The sequence below is a fragment of the Fusarium fujikuroi genome, chromosome FFUJ_chr07 (genome assembly GCF_900079805.1).
Source record: "Fusarium fujikuroi IMI 58289 draft genome, chromosome FFUJ_chr07".
NCBI classification, from domain to species: Eukaryota; Fungi; Ascomycota; class Sordariomycetes; order Hypocreales; family Nectriaceae; genus Fusarium; species Fusarium fujikuroi.
In genome coordinates, this window is record NC_036628.1 from 42,975 (window position 1) to 70,831 (window position 27,857).

At 47.3% G+C, this 27,857-nt stretch overlaps 14 protein-coding genes; 5 read left to right on the forward strand and 9 right to left on the reverse strand.

The window, feature by feature from the left end:
* Positions 1–604: 604 nt before the first annotated feature.
* FFUJ_09145 (related to galactose oxidase precursor) lies at positions 605–2,737 on the reverse strand (the record flags this gene model as incomplete). The annotated part of the gene is made up of 1 exon (XM_023580076.1): positions 605–2,737. One exon carries the CDS (start codon positions 2,735–2,737, stop codon positions 605–607), a length of 2,133 nt encoding a protein of 710 aa, XP_023432916.1.
* A 1,320-nt stretch (positions 2,738–4,057) lies between these two features.
* On the forward strand, positions 4,058–4,512 carry FFUJ_09144 (uncharacterized protein; the record flags this gene model as incomplete). XM_023580077.1 has 3 exons in its annotated part: positions 4,058–4,372; positions 4,430–4,438; positions 4,489–4,512. 3 exons carry the CDS (start codon positions 4,058–4,060, stop codon positions 4,510–4,512), a joined length of 348 nt encoding a protein of 115 aa, XP_023433922.1.
* Positions 4,513–4,564: 52 nt separating this feature from the next.
* Positions 4,565–5,079, forward strand: FFUJ_09143 (uncharacterized protein; the record flags this gene model as incomplete). XM_023580078.1 has 2 exons in its annotated part: positions 4,565–4,717; positions 4,774–5,079. The coding sequence occupies 2 exons, from the start codon at positions 4,565–4,567 to the stop codon at positions 5,077–5,079; spliced, it is 459 nt and encodes a 152-aa protein (XP_023432917.1).
* Positions 5,080–5,144: 65 nt separating this feature from the next.
* FFUJ_09142 (uncharacterized protein) lies at positions 5,145–5,929 on the reverse strand (the record flags this gene model as incomplete). XM_023580079.1 has 2 exons in its annotated part: positions 5,145–5,432; positions 5,510–5,929. The coding sequence occupies 2 exons, from the start codon at positions 5,927–5,929 to the stop codon at positions 5,145–5,147; spliced, it is 708 nt and encodes a 235-aa protein (XP_023432918.1).
* A 384-nt stretch (positions 5,930–6,313) lies between these two features.
* On the reverse strand, positions 6,314–7,750 carry FFUJ_09141 (uncharacterized protein; the record flags this gene model as incomplete). The annotated part of the gene is made up of 1 exon (XM_023580080.1): positions 6,314–7,750. The coding sequence occupies one exon, from the start codon at positions 7,748–7,750 to the stop codon at positions 6,314–6,316; it is 1,437 nt and encodes a 478-aa protein (XP_023432919.1).
* A 936-nt stretch (positions 7,751–8,686) lies between these two features.
* On the forward strand, positions 8,687–9,895 carry FFUJ_09140 (related to protocatechuate 3,4-dioxygenase beta subunit; the record flags this gene model as incomplete). XM_023580081.1 has 3 exons in its annotated part: positions 8,687–8,903; positions 8,956–9,105; positions 9,153–9,895. 3 exons carry the CDS (start codon positions 8,687–8,689, stop codon positions 9,893–9,895), a joined length of 1,110 nt encoding a protein of 369 aa, XP_023432920.1.
* Positions 9,896–10,158: 263 nt separating this feature from the next.
* FFUJ_09139 (uncharacterized protein) lies at positions 10,159–11,776 on the reverse strand (the record flags this gene model as incomplete). XM_023580082.1 has 3 exons in its annotated part: positions 10,159–10,986; positions 11,047–11,636; positions 11,683–11,776. The coding sequence occupies 3 exons, from the start codon at positions 11,774–11,776 to the stop codon at positions 10,159–10,161; spliced, it is 1,512 nt and encodes a 503-aa protein (XP_023432921.1).
* A 329-nt stretch (positions 11,777–12,105) lies between these two features.
* Positions 12,106–13,982, reverse strand: FFUJ_09138 (related to general amidase; the record flags this gene model as incomplete). XM_023580084.1 has 5 exons in its annotated part: positions 12,106–12,221; positions 12,272–12,501; positions 12,547–12,840; positions 12,889–13,313; positions 13,359–13,982. 5 exons carry the CDS (start codon positions 13,980–13,982, stop codon positions 12,106–12,108), a joined length of 1,689 nt encoding a protein of 562 aa, XP_023432922.1.
* A 637-nt stretch (positions 13,983–14,619) lies between these two features.
* FFUJ_09137 (related to transporter protein HOL1) lies at positions 14,620–16,568 on the forward strand (the record flags this gene model as incomplete). XM_023580085.1 has 7 exons in its annotated part: positions 14,620–14,825; positions 14,880–15,087; positions 15,138–15,257; positions 15,310–15,432; positions 15,480–15,955; positions 16,008–16,337; positions 16,385–16,568. The coding sequence occupies 7 exons, from the start codon at positions 14,620–14,622 to the stop codon at positions 16,566–16,568; spliced, it is 1,647 nt and encodes a 548-aa protein (XP_023432923.1).
* Positions 16,569–18,185: 1,617 nt separating this feature from the next.
* FFUJ_09136 (related to cytochrome P450 monooxygenase (lovA)) lies at positions 18,186–19,709 on the reverse strand (the record flags this gene model as incomplete). XM_023580086.1 has 2 exons in its annotated part: positions 18,186–18,583; positions 18,629–19,709. The coding sequence occupies 2 exons, from the start codon at positions 19,707–19,709 to the stop codon at positions 18,186–18,188; spliced, it is 1,479 nt and encodes a 492-aa protein (XP_023432924.1).
* A 588-nt stretch (positions 19,710–20,297) lies between these two features.
* Positions 20,298–21,314, reverse strand: FFUJ_09135 (uncharacterized protein; the record flags this gene model as incomplete). The annotated part of the gene is made up of 1 exon (XM_023580087.1): positions 20,298–21,314. The coding sequence occupies one exon, from the start codon at positions 21,312–21,314 to the stop codon at positions 20,298–20,300; it is 1,017 nt and encodes a 338-aa protein (XP_023432925.1).
* Positions 21,315–22,023: 709 nt separating this feature from the next.
* Positions 22,024–23,469, reverse strand: FFUJ_09134 (uncharacterized protein; the record flags this gene model as incomplete). The annotated part of the gene is made up of 1 exon (XM_023580088.1): positions 22,024–23,469. The coding sequence occupies one exon, from the start codon at positions 23,467–23,469 to the stop codon at positions 22,024–22,026; it is 1,446 nt and encodes a 481-aa protein (XP_023432926.1).
* Positions 23,470–24,624: 1,155 nt separating this feature from the next.
* Positions 24,625–26,574, forward strand: FFUJ_09133 (uncharacterized protein; the record flags this gene model as incomplete). XM_023580089.1 has 2 exons in its annotated part: positions 24,625–25,297; positions 25,346–26,574. 2 exons carry the CDS (start codon positions 24,625–24,627, stop codon positions 26,572–26,574), a joined length of 1,902 nt encoding a protein of 633 aa, XP_023432927.1.
* A 121-nt stretch (positions 26,575–26,695) lies between these two features.
* On the reverse strand, positions 26,696–27,817 carry FFUJ_09132 (uncharacterized protein; the record flags this gene model as incomplete). Its single annotated transcript, XM_023580090.1, has 1 exon — positions 26,696–27,817. The coding sequence occupies one exon, from the start codon at positions 27,815–27,817 to the stop codon at positions 26,696–26,698; it is 1,122 nt and encodes a 373-aa protein (XP_023432928.1).
* Between the last annotated feature and the right edge of the window lie 40 nt (positions 27,818–27,857).

Here is a 27,857-nt window from a genome sequence, read left to right on the forward strand (position 1 = left end):
AAGGCTTGACAATAGCAGATGTGACAAAAAAAGGTAATGGGGTTAATCAATGCAAGACCGAACCGTAAGGGTAAGGACAATAATGGATTCGTTATGCTAGAGAGATTGATGAGAAGGTGGCGACAAAACAATTTGTGAGAGGGGGGAGCCTGCTGCTTTTATCTTAGTGGGCAACCAGGCAACGGGCTGCAGTTTGCGAACGGGTAGGGGTTTTACTGTAATTGGGCAAGACCTCTTAACATCTTAGACCTTGGTCCCGTAGCTTCACGAGGCTTATAGCGCATATACATGCCTAAACGCCTATATGTCCGATGAAATGAGATTGAAGAACAGGCACAGTACGCATAATCAAGTTTGAAGGTCATGTGATACAGCAATGCTTTCTGGACACAAGCCTATTTATATAGCAGATGTCACTTTTGTTAAGAGCGGGGTATTACCTACACCGAAATCGAAGTACCAATTAAGGCATAAAGATAAGATAAACCAAGGCTTTGTAGCTTGTTTATTATGCTTATAGTCTATAATTAGTGTAGAACACTACTTATTATAGCGTTATAGAGGTTCCTAATCTGGAAAGGAAACACTGAATTCCTCTTGCTAATTACAAAGCAATCTGTACTGTCTTTGACATGCTAGGAGTGCCCTGCGGCGACATGACAAAGAGATAGTAATAACCAGGCAGAAGAATACCGTTATCCTTGGGTAGCTTGACCGTATACTGGTTGCCCTTGACTTGGAAGTCGGTAAGAGGGACACGCCTCTGATCGCTGTTGACTGAGTGTGTGGCGCTTCCCATTCGAACAAGAGACATCTTGACCTTGCCAGAAGTGTTTGTGACGCTGAACTTCAGAGTGCTGCCCGCTTTGACAGGCTTCTGGGCAAGGTTCTGGATGATGGGACGCTTAGCGATGGAGCCATCCTTGTTGAACAGGTAAGGAGGCTGGAAGATCTCTCCATCAGCGTGGTCAGCTGTCTTGTCGCAGCCAGCAGTTGAACCACCAATCTTGGCAACGTAGCAGAGGCCGCCACCACCAATAAACACGGTAGCATCAGGCAACAGGATCGAGACCGAGTGGTAGTTACGGGGAACAGCGTGAGGAGCGAGCTGAGTCCACTTGTTGGTGGCAGGGTTATAGAGCTCAGGGACAAGGATACCATCAGTGTTGGTGAAGACCATTGTCTTGCGTTGACCTCCAGTCACAAGAACAGTTCCATCAGGAAGAACGACAGCATTACCGAAGCCGCGAGGGAACGCCATATCAGCAACACGCTTGACGGAAGCAGGCTTGTAAGGATCTCCAATGGTTGTGATGTGAGCACGCTTGTTGGCATCGCTTGCGGTGTAGTCCTGGGCACCACCAGCGGACAGAATCTTACCAGCGACGGCATCGTACATGACAAAGATACCGCACATAGCATCGGCGTTATCTCTCTTACCAGACTTGACGATTGATCCCTTTTGCTTGGTGCCATACCAATGCTGCTCCTTGCTGGGGCCAGCTTGGAAGACACTGCCGTCTTTCCAACCAAAGAGCCAAGCGTGGTTATCCTCACGCCAGATTCCCTCTCGATCCTTGGTGAGCATAGGCTTGACATCGGCTCCAGGCAACATGGTCCACTTGTTGGCCTTGGGGTCGTATACTTCACCATTCTTTCCCTCACGGGGACCTGAGTAAGCTCCTCCAATGGTAAAGACTCTTCCATCAGACAGGATAGTTGAAGTCTGGTAGCCACGAGGAATTTTCATGTCTGGTCCTCGAGTGAAAGAGTTGGTCTTGGGGTTGTAGAGTGTCACAGCCTCGGCATCAGAACCACCCTGAATCAAGATGCGCCCATCAGCGAGCTGACTCATTCCAGGGCAGAACATATCATGGTGAGTATCGGCGACCTCTCGCTGTCCGACAGCACCTGAAGGAAGGTCGAGAACTCCAAATTGGGTGCGGCCAGAGGCACCACCGAAGGCGTCAGCGCCCCAAGATGAGAAGAAAAGAAGTTGCTGCGATTGAGGGAACTGAGGAACAACATAGGCGGCAACAGGAATGACAGGGAGACGGATGAGATCGGACCATTTGCCTTGAGTTGCAGGCTTAGACTCGACTGGGGAGTGAACAACGCTGTATCGCTTGCTCTGCACCCAAAAGAGCGACGCCTTGGGCTCGGTCTCCTTGATGTGACAGACCTTCTCCTGCTTGTCGTAGACGGCTTTCTTGCATGTCTTGATACCGGAGCAAATATCGGCACATGCAGCAAGAGAAGCGCAGTTCTTGGTCATTCGTGATGTCGGACCGACGTAGTCGCTGTTGTGGCAGACGTTGAAAGTCTTGCCACCCTTGGAGCGGTAATTGTTGGTTGGGTTGGGGCAACGAGAGATGAAGACTCCCTCGTTGACGTTCTTGACGCGAATGGTGTCGAACTTGGCATCCGTCGCCCAGTTCATCTGGGCCTCGTTGGCATTGTCCTTAACGTGGCAGATGCGGTTTCGCTTATCGTATACAGCCTTGACGCATCGGGGGTCCTTGCTGCAGATTTCGGCACAGGCATTGGTAGATTTGATGTCCCGGGCGACCTTAAGACTGCCTCCACCGTATCGATAGTCGGTATTGCGGCAAATGGTGTACTCGGTACCGGTCTTGGATGTCCACGATGCTTCTTTCGATGGGCACTGCGTGAGAGCGGCAGAAGAGAATGGAGTAATTAGTAGGGCTGCTAGAGCCACGAATGGAACTTGAACCATCTTGGCTCAATAGGGAGATTTGGAGTGTAATGTCGATATCGAAGGAGTGTTTATCGTAGTTGTCGAGCCAGTGAAAGATTACTAGTCGGATGGTGTAATTATTAATTATCAAGAACCACGAAAAGAAAACGAATGACGATTCAGCAATTAACGAGTGTCTGAATGAAACAAATGTCGAAATAGGAAAAAAGAAAGAAAGACTCAGATAGCGAGTGCAAAGAGGAATGGTCCTATCTGATGCTAGCAAAATAAAGAAGACCAGGCAAAGCTTTTATGTTTCAAGCTTAAAAGGTTACCTCAATGAACCATGTAGCCACGATCTCAGCTGTGGCTATGTTTAGACCCAGAAACCCTGGCTGTATGGACGGAATTCTCGTTCCCTGTCCTGTCGATTCTCCCCTTTCTGGTGGAGCTACCGGTACCTGACACTAACCTAAGCAAAACTAAGCCAAACCAGGCTCTCAGACCCACTCCCAAGCGCCGCCAAGCAGTTTGTAGACGAAATACGAGGCCTGGAATACTACATTAGCGGTTATGTCCGTTTGTTCAGGGTCCTACGCGCTGGGAGAAATAGGGATGATGCCATTATTGCTGGACCAGCTATAGCCTTAAGACTCAGATAAGTTCCCGCTGAGGTTGCTCTGTGCGTGGTATGCAGCTAAATCGACAGATACAGTCAAACATCCTAGACACTGAAGCGATATCATTTAAGTATTATAGAGAAAGTGACTGATAAGCACGGTCGCGTTCTGACATGCTCAACAAACACACAGACCTCAAGCTACCGATGATTACCGTAGAGTCGTATATACAATTACGCACTTTAGTCTGTTTAATTTAAAAAGAGACCGTGCTAAAAAAGCTTGATATATCAGATTGGCTGTTTAGTTGTGCGTTTGTCCCAGGCTCTTTTCTTGTCCTTGTTTTGTCTTTATTTCTGCTTTACTTTGAGATAAGGAAGCTAATACTCTAATGGTTTTCGTTTCTATAAATGCTATTTCTATTATATAAACTAAAAATCTACATTACTATAATAATAGCTCTATTAGTATTAAGAATATAATTTAATACAGGCTTAATTTTTTATTTTACATTAAATTCTGGATCTTCTCCTCTCTTTTAACTTTAGGGTAATGCTCGGTTTGCGGGTCTGCCGGTTTTATCTGACTCGGCTTACGCAGGCCTAAATCTTCCGGGCCGCGGAGAATCTTCGCCGAATACCGAGGCCACCGACCATCGGAACTTTTATTTTGGGGCAGCCGAGCCCGTTTCCACTGTCAGTATCTCCATCACTCAACCCAAGTTCCCTGCACTCGCATCATGTCTTTGCGGCTTCTCAAGCGACCAATTAACCTTGCATCGAGGGCTCCGATTTCTCAGCTTCGTTTACAATCTGGTCAGGCGCAAACGAGTCATGATCTTCCCTCGTTTCCCTCTCGGTGGTTCGCTGATCTACAAGCTCAGCTGAAGAAGTTCACCAGCGATGACTACCCATCCAGCTGCGTTGAAGAAGCCAAGAGACAATTGATGTCAAATGAACAAAATTGGCTGCAACTCTTGGCGGGACAGCAAGGGTTCCTTACCGATAAGAAATGGCGAGGTCTCGATAACCACCAGCTCCTTTGGGGTGATATGGTAAGCTGTTCCTTATCAGTGATAGGTGCATGATTTCTGACAATTCTCGTCATTTAGGATAGCATGGTAAGTGGATCTCCTTCGCTTCATCCTGGGACTAAATCTAATATTTTTAGGGCAAGTATCACGACTTTCTGTAACACTTGCAAGCTCTAATCATTCCGATGTATCACAGGTCATGTCAACAACGTGATGTATAACCGCTATGTCGAAACTGGACGCGTGCACTTCATCAGACAGCACAGTTTAGATGCAGCACAGCACCACAAGGCTCAATGGGATGATCTGGTGACACCGCGTAGCCTTGGCCTTATCCTCAAAAGCATCACAACGGAATACAAATTCGTATGGACCCCTGTCAGCTCCAGCATCACAAAGACTGACCAGCTGCTTTTCTCTAGCCTCTTGAGTTCCCAGACCACATCACTGTATTGTATAAGCTGCTTGAAGCTCCTACCAACGAGTCAACGTCGCTCAAGATGGAAGCTTGGATTCTGTCGGAACAATATCGCCGCTTGGCAGCACGATGTATCGACGACACTGCCATCTATGACTACACTACCGCAAAGAAGACGGTCCTGAAGCCGTTTATGGTCGAGAAGTTTCAGCAAACATTTAGCATGCAACAGGCAAACCAAATCAAGTATACCGATCAGGCAAAGCAGGCAATTGAGGCTGCCAGGGAGCTTCAGAAAAAATACACATAGTTATACGGCTCTTGTCAAAGCCTTATAGAAATTTCGTATACGCCGCATCTCGTTTGTCGAACTCCTTACTTTAGGCCCTTCTTGTCCGTAACTTGCTGCGCCAAACGGTTTAAGTCTGCTGGCCATAGCGGGTCTTTTTCGATCCCATGAACAACCTGGTCAATCAGAGCAATAGCCAGATCATCCAAGACCACAGCCTCAGTGACTCCAATACCTAAAGCTCGAGACATAGCTGCGAGACCAGTAACTAGAACACTGCCCTGGGCAGGGACAGATCCGGGTTTAGCTATCACCGCTTCTACCGCGCCATCGCTGGCCTCTGCAAATTCTATAACTTGGTTTTCTGCTGTGCCCTAGAATCCACGTATATTAGCAAGCAAACCAAACATATCGAGCATAAAGCTCAGCAATTCCAGTATGCACATCTTACCCTTATCCGTCTAAACTTGGGAGCAAACCACATAGTCTTGTTGATATCCCGCGGAACTGCCACCGCGCTGAGATACGCTACTCGAAAAGGCCGTGCAAGGCCAGACGAGCGCATGGCTTCAAGACCGAGCATGGTATAATCCTGACAAACCTTGCGCACCTCTTCAGGGTCCATTCGAAATGCGTGAGAAGGTGTCACGCCTACTGTCCAGATACATGCTCCTGCGCCGGCAAAAGCTTCCTTTGCCGCGGGGGGGTATGTACCATAGTCCGGGACAATGACGCTTAGGAGTTTCGTGGCGGTTTGTTCGAGAGGTCGGCGGGTGACAGCGACAATGCTGGTGACGTCTGAACGCGCAAGGGCTTGACGGAGGATTCCGGCGCCGATGTAGCCTGTAGCGCCAACTACGATAAGTTTCATGATGGTAGTTAATAGAGATACTTTGCGGGCATGTGACTTAGGATAAAGTTTGATCTGGTTCTAGACTCAGTAGCTTATTGAGTTGATGGTTCTTGGTTGTTTGGCTGAAATCAGTTGCTGACATGCATAATCCCAACTGTCAATCTTGTTCGCAAGTCAGCTGACCTATGCATCGTAATGTAAAAAGCGCCCAGGTCTTGCCAGACAAAGAATGACGTCAAAAAGAGACTTAGCCGATCCCCGTCAATTCCAAGTGCTCCTCTGCCTTATCATTCTCCCATTGTCTCTCCTCTGGTAGTTTCGAGCTCTTACACCACAACCACAGTACTTATGAAAATTATTTTGGCATTGACAAGTACCTCTATTTATCATTTAAACATCTATTTACAGGCTCCCTTCCCATAGGACCTTTGAGAAACACATCAAACGAAAAAGATCCTCATCGAGCAAAACAGCTCGACGAACATGGCACGGCAGGATCTTATTATGCTGAAAATCACAAGCCACATTGTTAGCTAACTCCAATATCTCAGTAAATATATAGCCCAAAACCCGGCAGATTCCTCTTATTGCATCGTCTCTAAAGACCGTGGATTTATCCTGGCTGTGAGACTCGAGGAACTGTCGAAGACGAACGCTCACGCGAGACATGTCAAAGTCCGAAATCGGGTTTAGGTCAGGCTGAGTGAAGTGTCGATACGACGCAACGTCTAGGCTGATAGGTCTGCTATCCCTTTCATAATCAGGAAATAACGTCTCGGCCATATCTGCCATACTATCACCTCCAAGATGAGGAAGGATGAAATGTTCGAGATAACTGAGTACCATCTCGTTAAGAAGATTAAATAGTGGCTGCTTCCATGGATCGATGAACCCATGGATAGTTGGTTCTGCGCCCTCGATGGAGGCATTTTCGCGGTAATCTCGCAATGATTCAATATCTTGTTCTTTCAGAATATATTCACTTGGGTCGTATGGGCCAAGCTGCTCATTCGCTGGCGGCGGGGAAACATATTGACAGGAAAGCATGTCTTGTGCTATATCCATTCCTGAGAAGTCAACTCCCTCACGCAATTGGCGCTCAAACCTCTCCTGGTGCGTCAGATATTCTCGCAGCGTTCCTGGAATACCCAAGAAACTTGTCCTTGTGAACTCTGTGCATGCGGAGAAGAACAGGAATGATCTTGCTGCAGTTTGCGTGTCATTGAATCCAAAGCGACCAAACATGTACTCTCCATGGGGGATGTATAACCAGATCCCATGCTCTGCACTGTCTCGTTGGCTTGGCCGTTGGCCCTGCCATCGTTGGGCCATTTCTTGCGCAACAAAGCGGTCAACAAGACCAAGGGAGTTAGAGTTTGCCAGCACATCATCATCGCCTTCTTGCTGGCCTTCACCAATCTCATCAAAGCAACGTTTGTCGTAGTAGCTCCAGTCATAACGATTGACCACGAAAACTCCAGCCTGGGCAGTAACGTCGTTGTTCACCGTAATTCCATGATCTGGTTCATAAGGCGAGCCAGATATACGGAGAATCTTATCGACTTCCTGCCTAGGATCGATATCCTCGTGAGCCACGAACCATGCTACTGCATCCCTTGTCTCGGAAGCAACAAGTTTGAAGACATTCCATATCCCGTTTTGTGCGGTGACGTTGTAGTTGACGCTGTGAGCTTGAACCGTGCCACTTGGTTGCGTCGGAGCAACCGGGAGGCCTTGGGAGGGAGTAGAGGAGCCGAACCAAATGTTGTGCAGGGAGCCGAAACAGAGCTGACCTGAAACGACGGAGAGAGTTGACTGTATTGTAAGAGAGTCCGCCATAGTGATTATTCGAAGGCCCTCTCTATTGACGGGAAGTATTCGTGGAAACTGAGTATTAGAAGACTCTATTCGTGAATAGGCACCCGGGCAGAATAGTGAGCCGTCTACCTACAGATAGACTGGTGCCTATCAAGCTGTTATGATCCTAGCAGTTACGTCATGCACACTCCACATTTTCCACCAATTATATAGGAAGATCTCATCTCGGACTCCACTCCTATCGATTCCCAAAGCTACTTAAATTTTAACTCTTTTACTTTTATACCTATTTTAATATTATAAAAGCTTTTAGGTAGAAGCTTATATGAATAAACTAAATATTTTATTCTCATTCATCACTCATGTTCACAGCCCAAAGCTTAACTTCACAGGCCCTCCTGCATCTGTGTTTCACTTCTATAATCGCCTCAGCAGTCACATAACTTGTCGATCATGGCCCCGGCTGCGGTGCCACCGGTATAATCCCGAAAGACTGTAAATCCGAAACGTTGAATGTATGGGCCGGCATACAACTGTGCTCTTTGACCTTCTTCAACGAGTCAGTTTCCGAGCCGGCTGTGGACCTCATAAGGTATGTTTGCCCACATCCCGATGATCTACCATGGGTTACGTATATCACAGCGAATTAGGAAAGACCTTTTACCAACCTCACGTTGCAACCATCGCGCCTCTTTAAGCATAAGACATGTGAAATGGATCCTCCTGCCAAGTACGGCCATTTTCGCATTGCGGAACTTTTTTCACGTAACATTGCCAAGACGGACGGGATAAAGACGTGATTTGCAATGGCGGGATAACGGTGTGGTGCAACCCTGAGAACTGAAGAGTTGGGCGTGATAGTCGGTCTTGAAAATGTATAAAGGGAACTGGTTTTCTGGCTTTGTTCTGCCAACATCTAACCTCATTCACTTGGCTCTATTTGTCTGAACTGTTAACATGCGTCTTTCTGCCTCAATTACTTTGGGTTTGGCTGCGTTGGCCGTGGCTCATCCCGGCGAAGACCACCACGATGAGCTCGAAGCACGCCGCTCCTTCGAGGCCAGTGCTGAGCGACTGTCTCTCCGTCACTGTGCTGAGAAGCTGAAGGCCAGAGGTGTCACTGAGCGTAACATCAAGCGTCGTTCTGCCTTGATTGAGGAGCATCGACGAAAGCGTAAGTAATTCTCAACACGTAGCTCATCTCTTTCTAATGTGGCTTGTCTCAGGTGGTATCAAGAAGCGCGATCTTGAGGACGTGCTCAATACGGACCACAACAAGACCGACCTTGGGTATACACCCAACACTCCAGCCGAGACCCTCTTCGCTGGTCAAAACTCGTGCGTTCTAACCCCCGAGGTCACTCTCGGTCCATACTGTGAGTATTGATTAGCTGTCAAAATGACACACGCTAACAATTACAAGACGTCAGTGGCGAGTCTGTCCGGCGTGATCTGAAAGAGGACCAGGAGGGTGTTGATCTTGTTCTCGACTACCAAATCATCGACGTAACTACCTGTGAGCCTGTACCGGAGCTGTACCTCGAGATCTGGCACTGCAACGCGACTGGTGTCTATGGTGGCGTAAACAACCAGGGAAACGGAAACTTTGCCGACAAGGCCAACATTAACAAGACATTTGGCCGCGGAATCCAGCCAACTGATGAAGATGGTGTCGCCCAGTTTGAGACCCTCTTCCCAGGCCACTATGTTGGCCGTACGACGCACATCCACCTCCTGGCTCATGCAAACGCTACTCTGTACCAGAATAAGACACTTGGAAACGACATCTACAGCAGCCACATTGGTCAGACTTACTTTGACCAGGATCTGATCGATGAAGTCGAAGCCCTTGCTCCTTACAACACCAATACGCAGGCTCAGACCACCAACGCTGGTGATGGAATTCTAGCTCAGGCTGCCAACCAAGACTACGACCCGATCGTCGAATGGACCCTTCTTGGTGACACTGTTGCTGAGGGACTCTTCGGCTGGTTGGCTTATGGCATCAACATCACTACTACTGAAAAGGTTACCCCCGCAGTTTTCAGATATGAGGATGGCGGCCATACCAACCCTGACTTTGGAGGAGGCGGTCCTGGCGGTCCTGGAGGACCCCCGCCACCAGGCACAAGTGAGGCAGGGGATACCACGAGCGATGCTGCTTAGACCTAAGCCACTGAGTGAGAACTCCTAGCTTCGATGGACAATGGTCGAAGGGCGACTAAGAAATTTGCTTCTCTTCTACTATATATCTTAGTACAGGTTATGCCAGAGCACCCTAGGCATAATAGATCAGCATAAGATATAAGATATGTTTTACCGATTACCCTTAAGTCCATAACAGATATTCTGTGCTTGCTAATTTTACTTAAGCTGGCGGACTACGCATCTGGAAGATACCCCAGAACATAGCCCTAACCGAGGATGTCTTAACATACCCAAACTTGTGAGCTCTTGTACGTGGTAATCTTGTCCAATTCGTCCCGTATCCTCTGAACCTCGCCATACCCTATACGTTCTTGCATCTTTCTCAAGACGTCCTTCACCAGGGTAATCTCTTCCAATGACCTAGCACCGTAACCAAGTATCAATAATGGCCATGCTCCTAAATAACAACCGCTCCACTTCTGGTGTTCCTCAGGGCATTGAAGAATATTAGTGGCCAAATCGAGCTGCCATCTCCATGGTTTCCCATCCCATTCTCTAGCCGAGGATGCAGGATAAATTGTATCATCGTTTGACGCCAGAGTTTCGGTGATTAGATCAAGGAGGAGAGAAGTTGCGATTATAATCAGGTCGTTGAAGCGTGAATCTCCATGTTGGCCTTTCTCGCTGTTTTCGTCATCGAACAACAACTGCTCCCAGTACTGCAGCTCGACCTTCAAGCCCTGTAGGTGATCAGAAAGATTGCTTCGAGGGACATTGGACGAGTCGATTATCCGTAATATGAGTCGATACAGGGATGTGGGTACTCCAAGTATGATGCTTGGTTCTGCAAAGGATGGATTTGCGTTGTCGTATGAGCGGAGCAAATCTTCGGCATGAGTGATGAAGTTTGTGTCAAGTCGAAAGTCGGGTCTGAAAGGCCTTCTGATAGATAATAAAAAGCCCTGATACAGAACGCTTTCAATATTGACCCTGTCGTAGCTTTGAATGGCTGTCCTTAATGAACTGTTGTCTTGGTTCTTCAAGCTGAGCAGTTTCACAGCCCCGACAACGTGAGGCCTTGGGTCTGACATTACATCCAGACTCCAGAACTGGGCATTAATCACATTAGCCAATATCCCAATGATCATTCCCAATTACTGATCACGTACGTCGTATACGTATAGAAATGATGCTACTGTTGATAAACACGAATGCCGATAGGTATCCGATGGACAGAAGTCCTCAAGTTCCTGATTCAGCCCTCCCATAGCTTCTGTATAGTATCTCAAGGCTATGAGGCGATAACGGTCATTGCTCATCAGGACATGTTTGTTTGAAGCACAATTGGCCAGTATAGCATATTTAACGGATCTGCTGTGTGTCATCATGTCCATTAGGTCTGACTGGCACTGAAAGAAGTATGACTTGTCCTTTGTTGGGAGAGTAAGAGAGTCGAAGTGGAAGTTGTAAAAATGATGCATCAACTCATACTCGATTTCTGTTTCGAAGAGGGGATGGTGGACAGTTGTAAGTGTTGTCCTGTTAGTCAGAATCGGGGCCGTGTCGTGTGAGGTTTCGTCAGTCTTTGGTGAGGAGGGCCTGTCACTGCTGGATAGCGAAGGAGCGGGAGACGCACGTCGTCGGCGATGCCTCCTATCAGTCATATCGGCGGGTTTGGGCCATGAACAGCTGCGGCCAAAGCGAGAGCAATTGCGACATGATGGCTTCGCTTCGTCACATTTGACTCGGCGTTGTCTGCCTATCGTTGGTCAGTAGGCCTATTGATTCAAGTTCTTTGTACTGACATATGGCGCAGCCAGTTTTGGCACGCAGTTTGGCATCTGGCATGATCAGAAAGGCGGTGATGTTCTCGGAGGTGTCTGAGGCCAGAATGGCCATGCAATGAAAGCGGAGAGGTTACGGTACCAGGGCCATATCAGAAGTGGGGAAGTTGGGGTTTTAAGGCGTAGCAAGTGATAACCAGGCAGACTTTAGCGCTAGGTCTTTTACAGTAGCCTTCTCAAGTGCTTGTCGCTAGTCTCTACGCTAGTGGACTGTAATAGCTGATAAGAAGGACATCACTACTGTCACGAGCCTCCTGTCCTCCCTTGATTGTATCGGGGCTTCCCCTCTAGAGATTTCAGAAGTTTTAACTAGTGTGTTTGATTAGAAGAGGAAAACTTCGAAATACAGCTACCAAGCTCTATCCAGAGGCTCAATGAGCCTACTCATCCTCGGACAATTTTTGACACTAACTCTACAACAGCAACCGTGTCTTCATCGCGGAAGTGCTTACCAACAATCTGCAACGCCAAGGGTGCTTCAGCGTACTCTTCAGGCGAATCTACTCGTTGTCAGCATTGGGTCAGCAACGCCGCCCGCAACATGACTTACACTTGTTGTACTCTCGTTCCTCTTCAGCTGATCGAGGTTTGAAGTCAGAGGATGGTGTATCTGTTAGCTCAACCTTCAACCCAGTCGGAAATGTGACAGCTGGCTGATCTAGAAGATTCCAGATGGCTGTGTAAGGGATATAATGACCATCGCCCAACTTTGCAGCAGGCCCGACATAGGCGGGGCAGAGGATAAAGTCAACACCTCGATCCTTCATGATCTTATGGTACCTAAAGAAGTCAGCTAAGCCAATATACAGCCCGATATATACCCACTGCTCTCGGAAGGTGTCTCTTTTGACATTAAAAGCCCAGTTCTCTTGTATAGTTAGGGGCCGTGGCGGAGAAAAGCTGAAGATATAGTCCGACAGCAGCGCAATAGGCTCTCCTCCCTTTTCCAAGAGTTCCTTCTGTGTCACAGCACACTCAGGAAAGTACAGTCTGGAAACAATATCCATGCCCTCTTGATGGCTGTGTGGCTCAAAGTCGACCACAGTAATGCCTGCGGTCTTGAGCTTCTCAACGGCGTATCTCAGTGCGCGAACGACTGGAGGATGAGGTCGGACAAGCCTGCGACAACAGTTAGTTGGTAGACACGATAGGGAAAGGAGAACTCACCCATCCTCCCACATAACACCAATAGTAAAGCTACCAGGTTCCAGTGGACTGGACTGCTTCCAAGCCTGAGGTACCAGCGATGTCTCAATTTCCCAGGGCTCCTGATCAAGAACTGCTTGTTGAAAGAGCCCAAGGTCTTCTGCAGTATTGGCCAAAGGCGAGATAACGCATCGGATGCTCTCTTGTCCAGCACCAGGGAGACACACGCCTTTGTACGGGTTGCGCAGTGCGGTAGTCCTCAGTCCATATGCGCCACAAAAGGCAGCAGGTACTCTCACAGAACCTCCAAGGTCGGTACCAATACCCAAAGCTGCGCAACGGAGTCCCAACGAAGCGCCTTCTCCTCCACTCGAGCCGCCGCATGTTAATGTTCGGTTGTGCGGGTTCACAGTCATGCCGTAGATTGGGTTGGAGCAGTCAATGTGCTAAATCGTCAGTGACATGTCATGAAAGAGGGAAGGCTGACTAACCATTACGCTTTGAGGTTCATTCGTTCGTACATGGAATATTGCTCCAGCCTTTTTACAGCACTGAACAATCAAGGCGTCTTCTTCAGCAACGTTGTCAATAAGAGCGACGTAAGCCGAATGTGCAATGCGTCCCTTATGTTCAATGTGCTCCTTGGTCGAGATTGGGATACCATGCAGGGGCCCCTTGATTTTGCCAGTTGCCTTGAAGTGGGCATCAAGTTCAACAGCGTCTTCGAGTGCATCGGCATTCATGAACTCGGTTGCAAAGTTGGTAAGTTGATGTGCGATATGAGCTCTCTTGAGAAAGGCCGTCACTGTTTCAACAGCCGTCAGAGAGCCAGAGGCCATTTGCTCTACCAGGTTCGTTGCGCTTGTAGCTGTTATTTCCAGCTCTCGTGCTGAGAGGAAGCCGCATGTTTCGATGAAAGTAGAAACATTGAGCTGGTCAGCGGGTGGAAGCTGAGCAGGTGGTAGAAGCCAAGCTGGGTTGAGAGACTTTCGAAGGACTGCACGGCATTTTTCAGCTTGCATTTCCCAATCTGTCACGACAGAAATGTCTGCAGACTTCTGGGACTGAGAGTGAGAGACAAGTCTCTGAGGAAGAGATTCAACAACAGACGCCATGAGATATGATGCAAGATAATAGAGGCAGAATTGTGAGGGGTGATGATTAGATAGAGCTTGGCTCTAGAAGCATCTTTATATCCCATACTAAAAACCCGGATACCATTACAGTATCTATGGAACTCACTCCATCCGCTTCCGCCAGTAGCTCATGAATAGGTACGTGTAAACAAGCGAAATGCCGTTGCCAGAACCCTTCACAAGATAACCTATCTCTCGGTAATGACAACTATTGGTGAGGCCTTCGCAAAAGCCAATGATTGGTCAAGACATGGTCTAAGGTGAAAGGCTCGTTAAACTGAAAGATAAGCTAAAACTCGTAAATATCAGTCATTGGCTGTTACCCCGCAGGCCGGGGTCCACCCCCGGATTAGATGCTATCGTGATCAACCGTGGAATGGGAACAAGCCGACGTTTGAAGTGCAATCTAGACTTTACGGGCGAAGGGGAAATTACGATCTAGATTAGCAGAAGGCGCTATGGAGGGTGTTATCGTGTTCCGGCTGCTTGGTATCACTTCATTGCATGTATATAATCCCTGGTCTGTTCGCTAGCAACAGAACTTCAGATCCATAGACCTCGTCCTCAATAAAGGATCGAACAATCTTATTCTTCTTATTATACTGTCTACTTCAACATGGGATTAGATGACAACTCGCCACAGCCCAGGTCGGACTTTGTTCCTGGAACGGTCCTCCTTGTTGACTTTGATGGCACCTTGGATACTCGCCATGCTCAAGGTCACCGAGATATCGTTCTCGTACCTACACCGTCTGACGATCCAGATGATCCTTTGAACTGGAGCAGGTGGAGAAAGACTCTGCTCATGGCAACTCTATGCGTGTGAGTAGAGATAGTAGCCGACCTGGGAACCCCTTACTGAACCTCTATTTGCAGATACTGCCTTGCCATTGGTATTGCTTCGGCCGCGATTTATTCCGTTCTTGTTCCAATCTCAGCTGCCACTGGTCTTACTGTCAGTGATCTGAACTCTGGCACCGGATACATGTTCTTGACCTTTGGTTGGGGATGTCTGATCTGGCAGCCTTTGGCACAGAAGTTCGGCAAACGCCCTGTGTATCTTCTGTCATTATTGGGAACAACTGTAAGTCTTGTACCTCCTCATAAGTTACGCCAGTATCTCATCAGCACCAGGGAATCATGATCTGGGCCCCGCATGCAACCACGAACGGCCAATGGATCGCCAACAAGGTTCTCCAAGGTACCTTTGGCGCTCCGGTTGAGTCGCTCTGCGAGATATCCGTATCCGATGCTGTGAGTAGCCAATTCAAACGCCTTCCTTACCTAATCTCATTTGTGCATACAGTACTTTGCCCACGAAAGAGGTACCTATATCGCTTACTATGCTCTGTTCCTCGGAGGCTCAAACTTTGTCGCACCTGTCATCTCTGGCTTCATCAACGACGGACAAGGTTGGGAATGGGTGCTGGTAAGTGACAAACAGTGCTTGAACTTCCTCGACTGACGCTTGAGCAGCATTGGCGTGCCATCTTCAACGCAATCGCTTTCGTCATCTGCCTGTTCTTCATGGAAGAGACAAAGTATAACCGAAAGGCCACTCCACTCCATCTCAACGACACTGTCAATATCAGCAAACCAGTCGAGTCTGCGAGCGATGCCAAGGAAGAACTAGAGTCTCAGACTACATCGAATATCGATGTAGTCAACGGCACCGTTCTCCCCTCCTCCAAGACATTCCTCGACAAGATGAAGATCTTCCGAAGCGAGCATGTTCAAGACAGCGTTCCCTTAAAGGGCATGCTCATTAGACCCTTCAAGTACTTCTCCTTGCCCATTGTTGTGTTTTGTGGCTTCATGTACGGTGCTGTTGTTTGCTACTTTAATGTCCTCAACGGTACAGCGTCGATCATTCTCTCAGCTCCTCCTTATTCATTCAAGCCAAGCTCTGTTGGTCTTTGCTATATCGCTACTGTTATTGGAGTCTTTATCGGGTAGGTCTTGCCGAAATTTCACTCACATCATACATAAGATAACAAGAAGCAGATCATTCTTCTCTGGCCCAATGGGAGATAAGCTCGTCCTAAACCTGACCCGCCGTAACAGCGGCATCCGCGAGCCTGAACACCGCCTCTGGCTTTATGCTGTTCTGCTACTACTTGTACCAGGTGCACTACTACTCTGGGGCGTTGGGGCTGCTCATCAAGTTCACTGGTCAGGGCTCTTGATCGCCATGGGCATATTAGGTGCTGCAATCACTGCAGGCTGTCAGCTTCCTCTAAGCTACTGTATCGACTGCTATACCGAACTTGGCTCTGACGCCATTGTAACCATCATTCTGATTCGCAACACCATGAGCTTCGCTATTGGCTATGGGTAAGTGACTCACTATCCGCCAATCTTTCATTCACTAACCTCTTCAGTGTCACCCCCTGGGTTACAGGAATGGGATATCAGAACGCCTTTCTTGTCGCTGCCTTTGTTGCAATGGCGCAGTTTTCTCTGGCCTTTGTGTTCATCAAGTATGGTAAGCAACTTCGACGAAGCAGTACTGCGAGCTATTTCAAGTACCTCGAGCAGGTCAAGAACGACGGTCTCATTCATTAGATGGCATCCTGCACCTGTATTCTTTGGTCGACTGCTGATATAGCTATATCTTTCATCCTTGTATTGAACTGCTCACTGTTTAAAATGCCAGATCGCGTTATGCTACTCCTCTTCCAAGTCTCCTCCGACTCTTCGGCGTTGGATCGCACACGATATTTGAATGCTCTCTGAACCATCAGCTTCCCAAATTGTGAAGTTGGTCGATGTGGCTTTTAAGGACTTGGCCTTGTGAATGACAATTGCTGTATACTGTGATCGAGTCCGGTAGCCATGTTGACAAATGAATTCGGTCTCATATAGAATCACGGGCCATTTTACCATATTTAAATATTACAGACTATAAATTGGAAGCATACTCCTTTACAACATTTCTCTTCCACACAAGTGGCAACTATCTCCCCTTAGTTCCGATATAGTATCTATCAATCCGTACCACAAATAACTGAGTCAATATCATAATACCTATCCAATTTCAAGACTTTCACTATGTGTATAGAAACAACATGTCAAACCATCTGCCGTGTCTGCGAGATCCTTCTTACTCAGCAGTTTGAGAAGCACTGTTGTACCCAGTCTCGAGGCTTCTATGGAAGATGTGGCCACGGTACGAGGAGGATTGACACAACCAAAACCCTGTGTTCTAAATGTAGAAATAAAAGCAAGAATAAATAAGAGAGGGTTGTTAATATGCGGAGGGGTATTAATTCTAGTTTTCGCCCCTGAGAAGTTGGGTAATATCTTGCGATATATGGGAGCCTAGATAGGCTCAATAAATCCAATTTACAGTCTTAATTATTATATAAATAAATGGCACGACTATACTATGTCATTTAACATAAGGAACCTTTGGCATAAATCCAATGTGTGACGTAGCGAAGTGTGAGGCCGAGTAACTGACTTCCTTCAGGCCATCAGTTCCTGTGTTTGTTTCACTGGTCTGTGTACCGTTGGTAAGAATGGTTCAGTGGTTCATGGTGACAGAAACCTTCAGCTGGTCAAGTTTCAGGTAATAAAATTCTCCAAGCTCTCAGGTCGAGAACAAGGAGCCTGAATTATTGAGCGTGAACAACGCATCACTGGCCACAGAACTACTAATGTTGCTGTAAATATAAATAGCCGCGTTTCCGCTCTGCAATCTGGGAATCTCAACTCAAGTAAATATAAAAAACTAAACATCAATCTCACACTATCTACAGTATCACCTATTATCACAGGCCATCACAATGTGTGTGCAATGCAGAGAGCTGGTAATTTGCACAGACTGCAAAGGTTTGACAATTACAAGGAACAATATAACCCCGTGTGCGGCGTCAGGAGGCATAGTTGGGTCATGCAGACAACCAATTCAGGTAATTGATACCGAGATGAAGAAGGAGTGCGAGAAGTGCAAGGAGAAGAGAAGGAAGAAGAATAAGAAGTGAACGACTTCTTGGTTTAGCTATGTATTTATTCTCTGCCATGACGAAGCATTAGGCATGATGCAATAAATTTAAAGTGGTGTCTCGCTACCCCCCCTTTACCGTGCATGAAATGAGTCTTTTCTAGCATTGATAATACTTCCTTATTAGTAAAATCAATTTCTAGTCTATTAAGCATACAAATACAGAGTTTACAATACTATCTTCTCCGAACCTCCAGCTGGGTATATGGATCAGTCGCACTCAAAAAGCCAAACTGCATAGGTTTTCCAAAGCACCCGTCCTTCAATCTAAGGTCATACTTGAGTATGATGTGAGCCAGGCAAAGCTTCAACTCGCTGCCAGCAAAAAACCTTCCAGGGCACAGGTGCTTGCCCATACCGAACTGAGCATGCTCCGGGCTTGACTGCACGAACAGGCTTGTGTTATCACCAGCTTGTCGTCGTTTGTAGAAACGCCAAGCATCAAACTTTTCGGGGTTCTCGAACTTGGCGGGATCGTACATCTCTCGAGAATCGATGGCGATGTGCGTACCTTTCTCGAGAAGAGTACCGTCGGGAAGCCGGGTGTCGCGGATGACCAATCTCTCCAATATCACTTAATGAGTTAGTATGTGCGAAATGCCACTGGGAAAAAACTTACCTAGCAAGGGGATTTGTCTCTGGGTTTCCTTCATGAAACTATCGAGTAACTGCATTTTGACGAGCGACGCAGCGGTAAAGTCGTGATTCGGTGCGGCGTCCTCGATCTCTTGTCTCAGATGCTTAGCAACCTCAGGGCGACGAGCAATCTCAATGAGAATCTGTCTAAAAAGCTCTGAAGTGGTAAATAGAGCGGCCATGGCCAGAGCAAGCTGAACATCCGCAGGTTCAAACTCATTTCCGAGCGGCGATTCAAGAGTCCAAGCAAGGGCATCGTAGTAAGCGGGAGCCTCCTTTCCGTTGAGCTTCGCCTGCTCTTCCTCTTGTCGTCTTTTCTGAACGACCTTGTTCACCATCTCACGCGCTCGCTTCAGACCAGCACGGCAAGTTGAGGCACCAGGAAGATACCAAACAACCAGCCATCTCAACCACGAGGGCCATAAATGCATTTCCCCAACAGCTCCAAAGTAATCCAAAACATAAGCCCTCGACACCTTTTGCCATTCTGGGTCAGCAGCGAGTTCCGGTCCGACAAAGATGGATGCAGCTGCACGAGAAATAACTCCAGTAGTTCCATCTTCCCAGTTGAGTGTCTTCCAAGACTTGTTCTCTCCCCAAATTTCAGACAAACCTGTCTTAATGTGTTCATTCATGATAGGCAGAGTCTTGTCAGTTTTGGATAGCTTTCCCTGGACCATGTTGATGACCATCCTATTCGGGTGATGCAAGACATGCTGAACATCGAAACCAGGGTAGCTAGCAAAGTATTCGTCTCTGGCGAGTTGCTGGTGGTCTAGGTCTTTGTTGTTCTTGGCCCAACCGACACAAGAAGGTGGCAGAATTGTCTTGATACCGTTTGGGACCAAGATGGCAAAGGGGTTCTCGCCATGCTTGGCAGCACCATCTTTGAGTAGCTTTCTGGCGTTGGTCTTGTACTCGTGATTCGCCTGACGGTGGAAGAAGTCTTTGGAGTATTTGTTGATAATCGGGAATTTTGGCTTCTTGTTGGCAAAGATGATAGCCCCGACAAGAATGGCTATTATGGAGACACCAAGTCCCAATGGAGAGGAAAGGAAAGCCATTGATTACTATTAGAAATATTGAGAAAAGTTGAATGAGAAGTATAACAGAAATCTAAGAACTTATCATTTAATATTTAAGTCATTGAGACATTTGCCCTGCAGTTATAGAGGTCATTCCAGGGAGATTCAAAGTGGAACCTCAATGGTAGCGATGTTCGCATGAGTCCTCGCCAGAAACGAATTTTCGCGCTCGGATACGGTGACGATGTCATCTTGATTATGCCGACATCTGATTGGTCCGGCGCTGTCTCGTTTCCGAAAAACAGTGGCGAGGTGCGTCACGGCTTGGAGTTAGCGTAGAGTACAGGCCCAGTTCTTTGACGGAAGAGGAAATTTATGGAAGTGAGTCATCTTGAATCATGGAGGCCTTGATTAGTGCTTGTTTTTAGTTTATGTTTGTTAAAAAAATGACTTGCCTGGCACTCTCATTTCGCAAGTTCGACTTGTTGCAGTACGTCATATTGGGTCAGGCATTATGGTAACCCTGTTGTGTTATTTGCTTCCGCTACCTGTTTCTGAGAGCTTATTCCAGCATCGAGAACCTCGAACTTAGCAGTTTATGAAATAATACCCCCCTCCAGCAAAACCTCAGGCCTCCTTCACGACCTGTGAGATGAGATCGAATATCACCAGCTCATACAGTACAGTATGAGCATCTCCATGGCCAAATGGCTGCCAATTCTGGCCTGCCAAAAACTCTGATATCACCTCTGTTCCACGCATTCTCCAAAAGTCTCGCGCCATCGACACAACCAGCCCAACTCCGCTATCGAGATATGGAGAGGGACAACTTTCAGCCCCCGGAAAGATGATCTTGTACATGCGTTCCCAGCGACGCTCATCAGATAGTTGGGGATTATCTTTCTTGGAAATTTTGCCTCTCTGGTAGAAATTGATACCGTCTGGTATCCTGAGAGACTCGGTTCTGCATCTTTTCTCCAGTATATGCCTGTCGCATTTCGACACGTTGCCAAAAGTCTTTGAGCACCTGGGGCAGTAGGGCGGCCTAGCGTGGTGCCGCTTTACATGCCGCTTTACACTCTTGATTGAGTGAAGTTCGTGGTCAATCAGACATGCAGGATATTTCTTTGGGTTTGAAGCGTGGAAGGGACATTGGTAGCGACAGTGACCTCCTACCCGCGGTACAATAACAAAGGATCCATCGTCAATAGCGCGGCCCTGGTTATCGCAACTTATGTAAACGTTCATTGGAAGCTCCCATCCGTTTTCATTTCGCCATTCATGTCGTCTTTGTTCGTGGTGAGGCGCCTCGGTGTATGCTTGGGAGAGGAATTCATAAAGCCCTGCACGAGCTACTGGTAGTAAATGCTCTCTCGCAATTTGAACCCTGGGGTCATAAAGCAATGTACTATTTTTCCATTGCGTCGACTTGCCCTCGCAACAAGATTCATCGCCTGAGCTTTCACTGGCGCTGTCGTAGGTATTTTCTCTGTACCCGACGTCGCAATCGCGAGAGCCGTGTCGGTGGTGTTGAAGCCGAGATATTCTCACTCCACTCGCACTGTGTGTTGGAGGCTGTGAAGGTCTCAGTGGAATCGTTTGCGTTAATGCGGCTCGTCGGGGGCGAAGGCGAAGGATGCCCATGGCGACTATTAATGGGTGCAGAGAGTGTGGACTAGTGTGAAATGTTTGTGACAACTGAGAATTTAATACACAGTGATTGGAGGATGAGGTTCTTGTTAGGGCCTCAATGCTCGCGGCGAGGTGGAATGATTGACTCTTATGTAGAGCCTCATCAAAAGCCCCCGCTTGAGCCGCATGGCCGGAATCTCAAATCACAATTGTGTAAGAGCCGCAAAGTTTCGCGGTGACGAATGAAAGCGGTAATCTGCGACACCAGCTGAGCCTCAATTTTACTGGGGACTCGGGCAAGCGTTACAAGTCACAAGTGTGACAAATCAGCCACTAGCTCGTTGTCCTTGCACTGACAGAGCCTCATGGCCCCCATGCTATCGAGGTGCTGATGCATTTTATTCGTCCTTATTTCACTTTACGGTCACCTGGCATCATGCATCAATGAAAAGGTTTCTAGATATTTCATATACAGTTACTGCATCCCTGTGTTAGGCAGCATTAGGCACCTTGAGTCACCAATAAGGTAGCAATTTCAGGCCTCATTATCCTTCAACTCTTTACAGGATGCGCTTCGATAGATTCGCCATCTTGAGGCCATATCATGCTACTTAGAGACTGTCTTATGTAGGTGCAATATCCAAGGTTCAGGTATTCACTTATGCAAACCTAGAATACAAAAACTGTATAAAGCAACAATAGCCTGCATAGGCAATATTATTCATCCAATAGCATGCCCATTGTCTTCAAGTTCTTCAAAAAAATGACCGTCATCTGGGTGATTCATCCACCGACGAAAGATTTCATCCACATCAACGAAAACAGCAGGTTCTTCCAAGGGCTGGGACGAAAGAACTTCATTCGACATGTCCCGTGATCCGAAGGGCGTCGCTTCCATTGTTGTAATGGTTGGTTGATCATATAAATCACCAGTACTAGGCCTAAAGGGCTCCATGGTGTCGGGCCAAGGCTCTAGATCATAGCTGGGTGGTATATCTGGGAACCAGGGTATTTGTGTCGGTGCTGAAGGTACCGACACAGCCTGGGCTTCTTCGTGTATAAGAGAATTGGAAGTAGGAATGGGATTCCGCAACAGCCGTAGTATATCGTCCGTGGTAGCGGAGGTAGTATCAACTTCCGGCCTGGCCAATGTATCGCGTCGGAACGACTGTAAAATGGTCGGCAGTTCTCTCTCCAGAGTGCTGTGCTGCACTTCCAGTATACAGTCTACTGTTTCAAAAAATGGCGAATGTGGAACTGGGTGCTCTCCAAATAGCTTTTCCCATGCTTTGAACCATTTTTCTTCATGAGTGCCATGTAGACCAGCAAGGTCATTATACTCACATTGAAGAAGGAGTCCAGTGCCCAGAGCAGCTTTTTCGGCACAGCTATCTTGGCGGATATGCTCGTTCTTTTCGGCCTCGGCAAACTCGCCTCCAAATTCTTTCCGGCACTTGGGGCAATGATCTCTTCTGATGATGTGCATTCGTTTGAGGTGTTGCAAAACATGATCCCATTTCGTTAGGTCGTAACCAGCGCAACACTGGTATTTTCGAGGATCGAGCTTGAAGAATAGACAAGCAAGCTTCTTGATAAAAGGCTGATGGGGACCAAAACCTCTTTTTTTCTTGCCTGGGCCTTGTCCGTCTCCCTTGTTGCCTTTGCTATCGTTCCGGCCATTGTTTTGCTGGCCAGATCGCTGTTTCTTTTCACCAAATTGATTGCTAGAGCCTGGAGAGCCAGCTCGCTTATCGCCGATGTTCGGCGCTTCAGATCCATACGATTCCAAAGTTGGGCAGTAAAGAATCCACCAGTGGCTGTGCCTGCGGTTATCCGAGAATAATACGACGACACTGGGGGCGCCATTGGCTCCATTGTTACAGTGTCGGGTAGCCGCACTAATTTCGCCTGCAGAGGGCAAGGGTGAATCTTTGTCTGAGACCTTGGTGGCTATCTGTTGGCTTTTTCCCTTGCTTAGTCCCTCTGACTCATAAAAATCCGCAACGAGGCTCAGAACGCAGAGATGCTCTATCAAAAGCTGCAGCTTTATTCGTAGCTTTCTCTGTTTCGGCGCAATTGAGTAGTAGCTGGAATGCTGAAGCACCAGACCAACACCGTAGTCTCGGTGGGTCTGAAGCCCAATTGGTGTAATGGTAATAGTGCTCATTGTGAAAACAAGGCTGTGGGTAAATCGATGACAAGAACAAGAACAAGATTACTTAAATAATGAATTGTTCTCGTTGTGAAACTCTGTTCAATAATAGGTTCAAAGAGTTGAAGCTATCACAAGTGAAAACAGAATTGTTTATTGTCTTAGTAATTGACATCTAATCAGTGCGTGACCAGTATCCCCTCACACCGTTGTGATGATTAGGCGGCCAAGGCAGTCACAGTAAAATCTAATAATTGTTCTTCTATTTCAGCAGTCTTTCAGCTTTGTCGATGTAGAGCAACGTGTCTGGCGTGAGGAGGGGGAGGGGTGAATATCGTCCTGCATTATAATTGGCTATGCCTGAGAAAGCTGCAGTAGTGGCTTCAACACAAATGTGTGAAGGGGGGTTAGAGCAACACATTTGTGTCCATTTTGAAGCCACAAGACATGCAATTGGTCAATCTGTCTTGCATCCAGGGAGGCCTTCGAGAAGGTCTACCGTGGACTCGAGTGTACGGGGTCGTCATGAAACTGCCATTTTCTAATATGCACTGTACAATGAGACTAAGCTGTAGCTATACACTATTTGGCATTTTATCCGGTGATTGTGTTGAACACAACGGTGTCAAGTTCTTGTAGCCAAAATGCATATTCGCAGCGACCCAGACTTTAAAACATGTTATATATGTAGGTATCTTTTACAAGAATAAAAGACCGAGGATTTAGTTATGCTACAGAAACGGAAACAGGAAGACGGAAAGGCAGAAAAGAGTCTAAATATTGTTATGAAGAAGAGATCTCAATATCTCATGATAAGTAATTGGCCACAGGACGTTCGAAAATGCAGGACCTATATCCTGAGTCACGAATATATTAAGATAAATTCGTGTGAACTTAGGATAATTCAGTATGCATTTTGCAAGAACTTTCAGTGTCTGAACACTGTAGTGGCTCAAGGTATGCTGACGCTAAAACCACGCCCTCCAGCTCCGATACCCCTGCTCATTGGTACGAACTGCAAGGAAGCGTGTCACAAACACCAAAAGGACGTCACTTGTGTTTATTCCTTTTTTTCATCATGCAGCCCGTATTTGATACCGCATCAGCTCGATCGGCTTTCTTGCTCCTCACATTCCGGAGCAGCCTCATGGAGTCAAAGGCTGTGTGAGAATGCTATACCAGACTGCTATGAAGGCATCTGCATCAATATACACGTTATTCGTCACTGCAGCTCTGTTCGCAGGAATACTCATTGTCCATACAGAGCTAGAGTTAATGGCAGGCCATAACTCTTACCCATGGCTCCAGCTAACCCAGCCACTGGAGGGAGGCGAGGGGTCAGAGAGTGACATGTCTTTTACAACCTCTACAATGAGCCCAGAACCTTTTACCGCACAACATTCTATGGCCTCTCTCGCCGACCTCGAATTCGAACCAGGCTTCTCAACGCCCATACCGCCATTTCCATCGCACGACGCGAGGGCACATACACTCAGCTTCGCAGAAGAATTCCACCTTACCAAGAAAGTGGATAACGGCACAGAAACAACCAAACTTGATGCCGAAACGCAACCCCAATACTGTTCTCTTGATATGCTTTCGAATAATACGTTTTCATTGAGGCAGCTGTCTGTTAAGGAAGCTGATGGATTCACGTCTTTCGATGCATCCGAGACCAACGGGTATTACGAGCAAAACCCTGTTGATCAAGTTGCAGATTTCACATTCTTGGATGCTTCAGAGAACTGCGAGCATTACGGGCGTGTGCAGGATTCAACGGAAAGTCTATTAAGTAGAAAGATGTTCGGGCCTTCTTCCACTTCAATGTCAAGATGCGGCAATGGTGAGATAACTGGCTCTCCAATATCTCCCTCCACTGACCGTGAAATAGGCCACAATTTCGAACCACTGGAGTCAATTATAGAAGATCTACCGTCCTTTAGAGAGAAATCAATACCTCTTGACCTAAATGAGACATGTATCGACGACGGAGATGGGAGCCCTTGCCCCTCGATGATTGAGAGTGACGATTCCAGTGTGGAGGACATTGGATTGAGAAAAGCCTTTGCTTGTCCTTACTTCCGGCTAGATCCAGTACGTCACATCGAATGCTTGAGCCGTAGGCTCTATCGCATACAAGATATCAAGCAACATCTATCTCGGCGTCACTATATCAGACGAGACAAGATGTCAAACGCTTCAGATAATATCCAGGGCATAAATATAAAAACGCAGAAAATTCTGAAACTCCGCTCAGATAGGAGACTGTCACCAGAAAGTCAATGGCGCGAGATCTGGAGAACTCTGTTTGATCGGTCATTACCAAGAGAGGGGCCCTATCTTGGTAACTTGAAAGAAGAGATAGTGGGAAGTGCGATCACGATATGTAAGAAGGGAAGCAGTCGAGTTGTTCCGGGTATAGTGAGAAGTCTGGGATTACGGAATGATCAAGGTAAAGCCATTCAACAATTGATGGAACATTTATTCAGCGGGTTTCAAGCATTATCGAAGGAAGAATCAAATGATGTGGAAACAGAGGATACTTCAACATACAGTGGCGTTGATTCGCTGCCTTTGACACCAAAAGGCATGGACTTTGGCTTTGATGTACCACTGCATCGATCACCCTCGCCACAGATCCAAGCTTCCTACTCAACTGAAGACATCATGCAAATAGAGCAATTCAGTTCGGTAATGCCGACCAGATTGCCAGACGATACCACCTTTGAGAGAAACAATGAGAACGATATCTTGATGGAGTATCAACCTACGAAACACTTGAAGACAGATGTTCAAGTGAAGCCTGTTTGGTCCCTGCATACGGCACTGGGCACGCTCAAGACAGTCGAAAACTCCGAGACAGCTTGTTCCACCAGCAACAGCAAGCCCGACGGAAAGTCACTAAATTGCTGGACCCCTGTTCTCGATGATAGGAAGGACGCCGATATAGGGATGTACGAGTATGTTGATGCATGGGAATGCGATAATTGCGGATTTGAATACATCTTCAGACCTAGCGGAACTAGCAGTGACATGTTGTGCTTTAATGTCCTATGCCTGGGAAGATTGCCCGGCCATTACGATTCAGTCTACAAGGCACGGGTCAGGAGAGGGGGTTGAAGGGGTTACCGACTAGGAAGGCTCGATAGCAGAAACAGAATAGTTCTATGCCTTCTAGAAAATTGAGGAGTTGAGGCTGTGGCGTGTTGTGATAAGGCCATAGTTCCAGATATATTGAGAACTACCACCACATAAACCAACCAGTCCTCCCCCGATCGTCGTCCAAGAATGATTGAGCCCATTTCCATTGATCAGACGTAACTCCAAAGACACCCTTGGAATCTACCCATGGATTCCAGCTATGCTCCTCTAGTGTTCCAATCTCATAGAGATCAATACCAGGTACCATGAGAACGTTAGGGTGTCGACTATCGAGGACGGTCTCACAGTTCGATAGCACAAACCGTGTCTGATCTTCAAGCTCCATACTCTGGAGGCGTAGGAGCATGCCTAGGCCTTCGGATGTGAGGTAATGGACATATTTATTCACCTCGATCTGTTTGCAATTTAGTAGTCGCCACTTTTGCCTCTCTTCTAGCTCTTGGCTGTTGTCCTTGTCCTTGCTACTAATGGGCTGTGTGGCTACACTCAGATAGCGGTTTATGTTATTCATCATAGTGCAGTGCTGATCGTAGACATAGTATGCAATAGAATAAAAGGTTTCTTTGGCGTCAATCTGAGGGTGCGACTCTAAACCACAAAGACGCGGCGCAAAGAGGAGTCGGCGAATGCTCTCGTCCGTCGGGAATAATGGCTGCTCCATATGGAAAAAGGCTTGGACGTAGCTCTCGAAGCGACGCCCTGCGTTGATGAACCTCTGGCGCTCCTTGAAGGAGACTTTAGGAACACTTTCCTGGTCTCTAAAAATTTCGTATTGCTTGTGCACCTGGGAGACATAGCTTGTTGTTAGCCATCCAACATCGATGGCGACAGTCGAGAGCGCGCAAATGGTCGCTAGTGAAGCACGATGAGACACATGGTGATGGGTATTGTGGCTGCTGATACAAGACCGCAGGATCGGACTGACGATTTGTTCGCGATGCTGTGGCCGAGCATCATTGAACGCGGGATCCTTCTTAGTATGGCGAAGTCGAGCTGCGGGCAAGTGGGCGGTTGAGAGATGGCCTCCACAAACTTCCATAATTTTGGTGGCCTGCGGCGTCAATACTTGCTCCCTGTTATCGAAAAAGCAATGTAGCAGATACGGATCGGCCCGTATCATGGCGGAAACATCCTGTGGGGTGTCGGCATATTTCATGATCGCCACTGCGAGCTCTACGGGAAGATCCTGAAACCTGGCCATGGCGAACAGTGTTGAAAAACGAATGATTGAGGACGGAAAT